Genomic DNA, 10,888 nt, shown 5'->3' on the forward strand with positions numbered 1-10,888 from the left:
TAAACTCGACTTTGTTAGAGTTTCTCATCCCTGGTTTCCATGCTTGCGATTTAGGCTTTATTCACATGTGGACCTTGCATTCTCATAACGAGGTGTGATATAGACTTAAAAGTTCAAGGTATAGTATAGTAAACATAAACACAAACACTATACCTGTTTTGGCTGTTTGTTGTCATTTCAAAATTATCAACTGTTTAAACTAAAAAAAATAAAATAAAAGAGTTGGTGCGGTTTAAATGGAAATGTATTTAATGTTTTTAAAATCGTCTTTTCCTTGGATTTAAAAAGTTAGTGAGAAAAATTTCATTATTTTTTTAAAACTTGAGCGTACATTTTTTTTTGGAAAATGTATTTAAAATTGTCTTTTCCTTGTATTTAAAAAATTAGTGGGAAAAATGTTAATATTTTTTTGAAACTTGAGTTAATTTTTCTTTTTGGATGATTAAGTAATATTCTTGTTAATATATTTATAAAAATAATATGCTTGCATTTAAGAACAAGCAAGAGAAGGATAGTTTTTAATTTTTAGGTTATGTTCACTGATCTATGTCCTTCTCTTGCTCATTCTAAAAATTTACGATTCTACGATTAAGCTGAAGCCCAAAAAGAAAAATAAGAATACCCAACAAAATTTTGTTGGGTCATTATTTTTAAAAATAATAACAACGCTTCAGAAAAACAATCAGAATTTCTTGTTTTTTTGGCAGTATTTTATACATTTTCAAATTTAAAGGTATGAGAAAAGAACAAGAATCATTAAGAAATTCATGAGAATCATGAACATTTTTATTACTGTCTATCACTGTAACACGCCTTTCATAAATTAGGTATAAGTATATAATCGAAAAGCCATTACCTTTTTTAACCTCTACATTCATTTTTGTTTATTTCAACATTATATATTATAATTTTTATAAACTCAGATTATTTTCAAGACTGTTTTACGTAAATGCCTTATACTCTCTTGGGTTAAAATTTTAAAATGATTTCAATTTTTACATAGGGTTAGATTTCATGAAATTTTCACGAAAAATAAAAAGTAGGGGAGATTGGGGAATTGTGGGCCACTGCCTAAATTGCGTTCAAAATAAAAAATAACGATGAAATATATTTATTACATATAAAATATATTTATTACATATAAATACAATATTACATGGTTAGAATGTTTAATTATTAGTTTAAAATTCGAAAAGAAAAAGTAAGATGATGAAATTAATCGGAATCACAATTAATAAATTACATATTTTTAAGTAAACAGCTTTATCGCATGAATCGCAATGAAACGAATTGTTTTTGTTAAATTACTATAACTATGAGTGATTTTAATAATATTTGCAATTAAATCGCCAAAAACAAGCAATAAATACTACCCCTAAAAAAAGTGGCCCACAATTCCCCAAATGTTTCATTCATCTTGAAAATCCTTGTAAAAACAATAAAAACATGAAGGTCCAAAATAAATATTTGAATGCAATTTTTCTGGTGATTTTTGTTTACTGTTTAGGAACGTTCATAAACTACGTAGACCAATTTTTTGGAAATTTTAACACCCCCCCCTCCCCCCACGTAGATGGAATTACATGTATTAGCGCCATTTTTTCCTCTTATGGTAGACAATTGCTTGACCCCCCCCTCCCCCTTGAATTGCTACGTAGTTTATGAACGTTCCCTTATAGATAATTATAAAGTGTTGTAAAGTAATGAAATGCTAATGAAAAATTTACTTTGGGTGAACAAAAGAAAATAAAAAATTGGATGATCAAACTTATAAATATTATTAAATAATTGAGGTGGCCCACAATTCCCCAATCTCCCCTATTGTTTCTTGGTCGAAATGTTTGAAAAACATTTATATTTGTCCTTAGGAATAAGTCTACCAAAGGACAGAAAAAAATTTTTTTTATAAAAGTTATTGCTGAATGAATTATTTTTGCAACTTTTTAAACAAAATTTTATTTCTCTTAAGTGAACGAACCGATTCAAATGAACCAAGCAACAATATAAAGGGGATAAAATGTTCTTTCGTTTAGAATTAGAAAATTTGTAAAAAGTTTATGTTTTAATAATAATTTAACAAATTGTTTATAAACAATTAATTTTTTTATTGTTCTGCGCCTTTTAAAAATTGGAAAAAAATCTCAACATACAATTAAAACTATAAGAAATTAAAATCCGTTGAGGAAATTTATGACCAATTCAAAATACTAAAAAACGACTCCCATAAATTGATATTCGGTCAAATTATAGATTTCTGACAAATTGAAACTCGATAAACTTGATTTCCTATCAAATATTATAATTTGGACAAATAAAAAACTTTAGAGCCTTTCATGTGCCTCATCTCCTTTGTTTTTTTATTTTAAAAAATAATAATCATATATAAAATTTTTTGTTTCTTAAATTCTTTCTTAACCCCTTCAGTGTGAAGCTAAAATATAACAAAATGGTCCCAAAATGTGTAAGACCTTCTTGTGAATAAATTTTCATGATACTAGATACTAAGGGGTTTTTGGGGTTGCTAATTACGATTCCAATGTTAGTTTTTTAAAATTCAAAATAGCGGATCCAAAATGGCGAACACGATTTTGAGAAATTCATTTGATTCGCTTAAAATTCGTTACTCGGGGGTTTTCGTGGTCGCTGATAACGAATTTGACATTAGTTTTTTAAAATTCAAAATGGCGGATCCAAAATAGCGGTCACGATTTTGAAAAATTCATTGGATACGCTTAAAATTCGTTATTCGGGGGTTTTTGGGGTCGCTGATTACGAATCTGTTATTAGTTTTTCAAAGTTTAAATGGTAAGAATTTTTAAAAGAATCTATCCACTTTCGAAAATTTTCAAAATTTTTGGCGGCCATTTTGGATGAAAAATTATTTATTTTGAAAATCTGACTTCAGAATCGTGATCAGCGACCCCAAAAACCACCGAGTAAGAATTTTTGCGAATATACGTTAAGATGTTTTCTTGTTTGGGCCATGACGTGTATACACGTCATCCACTGTTTGGGCCAGTTTTTTTCATGACGTGTATACACGTCATCCACAGTCAAGGGGTTAAGATAATCACTTTTCAATTTCATTCACTTTTAATGTAATGAGGCCAAAACCTAAGGGTGCCCACAACCGGCATACTTCCCCTGTATTTAAATCTGGTTTTTGACATTTTCAATTAAGTAATAATTTTTATTGAATAATTTTCCAGTAAAATTAACAAACTCTTTGTTTACAGATTTTCTCAATTTCGATGTCAACAAGTTTGATCCAATTGAATAATTCAACATAAGTCTCAAGGAATAAAGTGACAATGTCGTCGATAGAAATTCAGTCTTTACAAAATGCATGCTTCTCTGGTCATGAGTGGGCAGTAAGAAATATTCTTTCTGACAACAATTTTAATGATTACCTCGCATCATCTTCTGGTTATTCACTACTTTGTAGTATGCTTCAAAATTCTATTTATTCACTAGAACGTCAAAGTGAATTACAATTATTATACGGACCATACCAACTACTTCTAGACAATTTTCTCGAAATCTCAAAACTCCTTTTGCAGCATCCTGTGAAAGTAAATGACGAAACTGAAGATCACGATCAGACGCCACTTCATTTCGCGGTACAAAATGGAAATGTGGAAATCATAAAAATTTTACTGGAAAAAGGGGCTGTTGTTAATGCAACCAATAAAGAGTTAAATACACCTCTACATATTGCTGTCTCAGAAGAATATAATCTTTCTGAAAGTGTTATTCAACTTTTACTTGAAAATGGAGCTGATATAAAAATTTATAATGAGAATTATAATTCACCTCATGATGTATGTGTTAATGCAAGTATTAAGCGTATTTTATCACGGCATGAAATAAAAATGCTTCTTGATAGTGATGGGGATATGGAGGAAAAAGATTGTTGTGGTTATACAGCGTTACACAGAGCGGTGAACAGTGAGAGTTATGAACTTGTGGAATTTCTACTATCTATCGGATGTGACGTGAATGCTGAGACAGAGTTTGATGAAACACCTCTACATCTTGCTAGCCAAATTCGTCATAAAAAAATTTCGCTTCTTCTTTTACGAGCAGGTGCAGATGTAAACGCTACTACTGTTTTAGATGACACTCCATTGCATTTGGCAGCCAACATTGTATCGGTTAAAAACGGTGGCGAATTTCTAAAGATGCTCATAAATAACGGTGCTGATTTAACAGCTATAAATGATGATGGCTTGATTCCTTTGAGTCACTCCGTTGCAAATATATCTTTAAGTCAAGCTAGAATTCTTCTGGGTAAAAATCCAGATACTTGCGATATGACTCTAAAAATGGCTTTTTGCCTTTCCTTTCTGGGTACCTATTATGAAACAATACCTGACCTAGAAATTTGCACAGACCGTAGAGATAAATGTGTATACCAGTTAATCAGTGAATTATTTTATAATCAGGGTTTCAGGATTAATATCAAAGACATAAAAAATCTGTCAATACCAGAGGAATTCACATTAGTCTCTCTAGATCATTCAACGATGATAGAACATAGAAACATTGTGCAAAGTCTTTTAAATAAGAAAGAAACATCCTGTGATGAAAAAATGAGGCAAGAATTTCTAGAATATCATGTATTAATAGGTGCCATTAAATACGGATTTACTGATATTTTTTACAATTTCTTACCAAATGATTGTAATGTAAATACCTGTTTAATTGACGGATTTACATTGCTACATCATGCCTGTGGAAAAGGACGCTTAACTATTGTTAAAGAACTTTTGGCACGTGGTGCTAATGTGAATGCAATTGGAGGCAGAAAGAAATTGTCACCCCTTCATGTATCAGTGAAATATAATTTCGTAGAAATTACTCAAATTTTATTAACAAAAAATGCCAATATCAATTCTTGCACTAAGAGAAATGAAACCCCACTTTGCATCGCAGTTTATAAGGATAATTTCGAATGCATTCAATTACTTCTAGAAGCTGGCGCTAACGTTAATTGTATTAATTCCGAAAACCACTCTCTACTTTACTGTGTTAGCGATTTCAATGAAGACATGAATATTACAAAACTGCTTCTGCACTATGGTGCCACTTACTGTCCAGGGGAAACAGAACCAATATTTGAATTTTCAAGATCTCCATCTAAACTCGATGAAAAAATTCATCTGACATCTGATCACAGCGTAAATTTACGAGTCTTAGATCACAATTATCCTAAATGCCCTAAAGAACTCGAAGAAATGAAAAAAACAAAAATTAGTGAGACTGATGTGACAATGTACGATGCCCTAACTATGTCACATAGACGACTTTCTATTTTAATGCGAAATGAAAATTTTCTCGACTTCATAAATTCATTTGATTTTAAAATTTCATTTCCGAACTTTGCCCGTCGATTTGAAGTGCGTGTAAATAAAGCAGAACTTGAGAAGCGATTAATAGAATTAAGTTACGACTGTTTTCGAAGTATAGTAAAATTCCAATTACCCATTTTCGTTTTAAATGAAATTATATCGTACATTGACACTGCAGATTTACATCGATTTGTAATCGCTTCACCAATTAAATCAGAAACGAAAAAAACTGTGCAATTCCATTGTTCCGAATAGACTAAAAGTTTAGTTCCCATTTCTATTTTCGGAATCAAGAACAATGCATTAATTTCGAACAGTTTACATTTGATGTAATATAGAAACTTTTTGTATTAGTTTATGTACTGAAATTTTATAATTTATGACAATATAGATTTAAAATAATTATTGTACTTTGTAACAAACGTTAAAATACATTAATATCTTAAGTTAGAGTAATAAAAATGTTACCAATGTACAAATTAACTGTGTTATTTGTACCTGAAAAGTTAGAGCATATAAAAGAGGAACATAAAATTTAACAATTTTATAAATTTAATAATTTTATAAATTTTATAATAAAAATAAAAAATATTCAATCGAAAGTCGTTGAGTGAACTTATTATATTTTTAAGCAATTGTTAAAAGTTATCTGATAAATTATAACAAAAAACAATGTACAATTAAACAATTTATGAATAATGTTCGATAAATTAGAACACAAAAAATTCAATTATTAAACTTGTACAAAATAAACTAATTTAAATTTAAGCAATGTACAATTAAACATAATGTCAACAGTTAATTAAATTTAAGTATTGTATATGAAGAAATTGTCAGAACCTGCTAAATGACATAAAAAATTTGATATTAAAATATTTTTGTACTTAATGTTTCTCTTCATTCAATTGTTGTCTATTTTCGAATAAGAATATTTGGTCCATATCATATACCTTGGAACAAAAGAATCTTTTTCTCCTTCTAGAATTCTAAAATTTTATAATTATCAAACTTATTTAATTATAAAAGTTTTTTATTATTTGCAATATCAATGAATGTAATAAATCAATTAAAAATTAAATAACTGTGTGAGAGTAAAAAATTTCTCTAAGTCGGACTTACCGTAACGTGTTCATCTGGTTAAAGAACTGAAAAAATGATATGTAGTAGTTTTAAAAAATTCAATTTAAAATCTGTTAGAATTAAAATGTTTTTAAAAAATTCAATCTTAAACCTTGTGAAAGTTCATTATTTTAATATAATATAATACCATTTAAAACCTTGTACAAATGTATCTGCTACTTTTCCAAAATTAATTATTTAAAAAAAATCTTATTTAAGACCTAACAGACAATTATTGAAAAAATACTAGTTGTGTGCAAAAGACTCGAAACCCGATCGAATATTCTGTTCACCAAAATGTCATGCTCTTTAAAATGAAATAATATGTTTTTTAAATAATAACTAATTACTTAATTATTACAAAAAGTAAAGCTTAGGGGAGAGTCTCCAGTTGTGAGACACCTCCAGTTGTGAGACAGTCAATTTTTTTTAACATGCAATATTAAAAAGCCGATTGGTTTATATAAAAACATTTCTTTTTATATGAGCCAACTTTTTCGTGTACGCCGAAGCGGATATATAAACTGTTTTTGTTAAATACCAACACTGTGTGTGATAATCGACTAAAAAGCGTTTTTTCAATAAATACAAAGTACTTTTTTCCAAGTTAATTAATTGGAAAAGGTAAATGTAATGCATTTTCTTTTAGTGTTTTCCTTATATTTTGTGATGCAATATTGCATTGTTCCAATCTACGGTTGAAAATAATTTAATTTTCCTTTTTCAAAATAGCGCCAATTTCTGGGTGTGAGACACAGCATATCACCAGTTGTGAGACGGTGTCAACACCCATCTGGGCAGCATAAAAAATACGACTTTGCAGGCATACTATTTAAATGTTGTTTTGATTTTTTTTCTAGAATTTTTGGGCATGTCAAGTGGAAAAAAGTCAATTGATTCAGAAGAAATCAATTTTAATGCTCTTGTTCAAGCTATTAAATTGTGTTTATTTGATAGTCATATTTTGGCGAATAAATATTATTATTTAGTATATAATAATATATATTATTAATATATTTAATTATTTCTACTAAACATAACGTTTTATGTCAAACTTATTAAATTTTAGCAATTTTTAATGAGTGTCTCACAACTGGAGACATTTTTTTTTTTTGAAAAAAGCGATGTGCTCGGAAAATGTATCGTAAAATTTTTTGAGTTCATCGAAACACTATACTTTCTTTTAATAAAAGTTGCGTATTTCTGTTACCTTTCGAACGGTGTATTTTATTAACAATTTCGTTTACCCGTTTACAATTTACGGGTCAAAAATGAAACCCGTCTCACAACTGGAGACTCTCCCCTATATATAATCTTAAAATGTTTATAGACAGACAAAAATCTATCAATCTATACAAATTATATTTATTTTTAGTTAAGATGATTATTAATCATCATAATGTAATTTCAACTTAATTTGAAGTCAAAATTTAAACATTTTTATCACATATAAAACGGAGGTCCAAAAATTTTTTAAATGCACATAATGATAGAAAAAACATTGTATTTTCTGGCACTATTTTTAAAAAATTTCTAAGAATTTGAAAAAAAACCATAAAAATTTAGTTTTCTTATAGAAGTCCTATTGGAGAAATGTTAAAAAGACTTTGGAGATGAAATTATTTTAGTTATTGCATAAATTCAGTTGAATAAAATTGTTTAATTTTTTTTAATGATAAGTAAGTGCTAAATTTTTACTACGAAAATGGTTAATAATATTATGAGAGTAGATTTTATAAAATTAATCGAGACATCAAAAATATCACTTTCAGAAGAATCCAGTCATAATTAGAACATTCAAGTCATGTCTAAATTAAATAATTTTTATCTTTAAACTTTGATCAAAATCTTAAACTAAAAACAACTAGTAACAAAAAATTTTGACAATCGTAATATTAATACAGATAAAAATTTTATCATTTTTAAAGAAAAATAACATGTTGAATGGAATTTTTTTTAATATCTTCCATTAACCAAAAAAAAATTCCAGAAATTTGTTCAAATTTCATGCTATTTCCAGGTTTTCCAGGTTGTGTGGCAACCATGAAAAAGCACTTTTACGCAAATGTCTGTAGTTCCGCCATTTTGTAATATTTTTTACATATTTTTTATTGCAATTTTGTATTTTCTTAACATACCACATCATTTAATTCTATTCCCTTACCTTTCATAAAAAGAAAAATTCTTGAAAACAGGTGTTTTTTGGCGTTTACAGTGGTCTTAACCCTTAAAATTATGCTTGTTAAATGCGGAATTTGGTATATAAGCTTTACGATAATAAGCCTCAAGATAAGAAAGGTTTATTTGTTCGTAAAATATTTACTTTGTTACAAATTTTTATTAATTAATTAATAATTCGAAAACATATAAAACGGCATTTTTTCATTTCGGTCATTAAAAGTACACATATTAATCTTTACTTTAAAGAAAAAAATTTTTAAAAAGTTAAAAATATTTTTGATCTTGAAAAAAAAGTATAAATACTCTTAGTCTTGTTCAACTTATTAAATGTATTTACTCAAACTTTTTAATATAATTTAAATCAATTGCTTGTAAATCATTAGAAATTCTTTAGTGCAACGCTTTATTATAAATTTTCATCGAAATGGTATTGTTTATAACGAATTCTTGAAATGGTACGACCTATGGATCGTAAACTAAAAATAATAATGATGTTTTTAATACATTAAAAATATTCTAAAAAAATGTTAATGCACATTAAAATAAAGTTAAAGATCTGATGGTTAATTTTTTCATATATATTATTTATAAAAAGGAGAAATAATATTGCTTTTATAAATATTCAAATTTTACATATCGGCCCGAGTAAAATTCAAAGAAGAAAGACTTTAATATTTTCAAATTAATTTTGCACAACTTAAATTCTTACTCTTGAGTATGAAATGAAGTAGTTTCAATAGAAAAAATATAAATATAATTTTAAAAAAATTAATTGAAAAATCGAATATTAAAAATATCACTTTCAGAAAAATTACCCTTATGTATAGGTAAGTGTGTATTATTGTCTCACTTTGACATAAAAATGCCTGTGATTTTAACTGTTTAAGGGGACATTAATTTATAACTACATAATAATGAATATTGTTAAAACACTGTTTTGTAAAATACTTGTTTTTTCATCACAAATAATTCCTAAATTTTAACCTGGAATTTTTAATATTTTTGACCTGGAAAAAGCCTGGAATTTTGAAATCTAGATTTTGTGGCAACCATGTTTTTCTTGGAAGAGCTGCGCGGCACGCGGCACACAGGGTATACAAAATTGAATCTGGAACTAATTAAAAGATTTTTTCTTTATCTACATAATAATAACTAGATAAATACGTAAGGGATTTAAAAAATATTTATTTTTGTGTAATTGGCGAGAATTTGAGAAAAACCTCATTTTTTGATCAAAAAAGGCACTCAAATGTTTATAACAAATGTTTAAATTAATTTATCGAAAAGCCACTAAGTGTTTCTCTTTTGAAATGTTATTATAAAGATGTAAGAAAAAATCCGATTAAAAATAATGAATATTGTTTGAGTTATGCTGCGTGTCGATTTCAAGAAACGTGTTTTAAGAAAAACGCGTTTGAAGTTTAGAGATTTTAGAGATATATAAAACATACCTATGGAAAAGTGGAAAGTTTTACTGTTAAACATTTTTTACAATTAATCTACAATTCCATTAACATAAAGACATCATTCAGTATTTGTATCATCATCTGAGCAGTTCCTGTCCAGCAGGAAATCGATCAAGATTTTTTTGATGGAATGGGATTTGGCTATTATTACTATAGTGACATAAATTCATACCAATTATTTTTTCAAAATTTTTCAAAATAGTGGAGATACGGGACTTTTTAATTTTAAGCAACATTTTTTTTGAAACGCTGTAACTAGAGTTTTAAGTATTCGATTTTCATTTTCAAAGTCGCTAATGATTTGTTTTTAGATATACTATTACAAAAAATTAAGTAATAAAAAATTTTTTTTTGAAAATTTTGAAGATAAAATTTTTTTTTGATTTTCGGTTTTGAGAATACATTATTTTTAATTTTCTTAATTTTTTCGTCAGAAGAAGCTATAAGTATAATTTACAAGTCCTGCAAGTTTCATCGTCGGACTGCCAGTAGTTTCGGAGAAAAGAAATAAAATGTAAATTTGGTTCACATTGACTGTATTATAAGTCTTGATCAAAAAGAAATCGATTTTTTTAATATATACAGTGGCCTTACTCCTTAAAAAATTTTTAAATATAATTGTTAAATAAATAAATAAGTAATAAATTATTTATTTAATAATTATTTATAAAATATAGTTTAAAATTGAATTTTTTTAAAATAGTACATATACCATTTTTTAGTTTCTCAACATGAACACGTTAGGGATAGGTCCAATTTAAAGTAATTATA

At 27.4% G+C, this 10,888-nt stretch overlaps 1 protein-coding gene across 1 annotated transcript; it reads left to right on the forward strand.

Annotated features, from left to right (window-relative positions):
• Window positions 1-139: 139 nt before the first annotated feature.
• On the forward strand, window positions 140-6,226 carry LOC122505131 (ankyrin-1-like). Its single transcript, XM_043616593.1, has 2 exons — window positions 140-287; window positions 3,237-6,226. Exon 2 carries the CDS (start codon window positions 3,312-3,314, stop codon window positions 5,604-5,606), a length of 2,295 nt encoding a protein of 764 aa, XP_043472528.1. The 5' UTR covers window positions 140-287; window positions 3,237-3,311; the 3' UTR covers window positions 5,607-6,226.
• The last annotated feature ends 4,662 nt before the right edge of the window (window positions 6,227-10,888 follow it).

The sequence above is a fragment of the Leptopilina heterotoma genome, unplaced genomic scaffold (genome assembly GCF_015476425.1).
Source record: "Leptopilina heterotoma isolate Lh14 unplaced genomic scaffold, ASM1547642v1 Lhet_343, whole genome shotgun sequence".
Classification (NCBI taxonomy): Eukaryota; Metazoa; Arthropoda; class Insecta; order Hymenoptera; family Figitidae; genus Leptopilina; species Leptopilina heterotoma.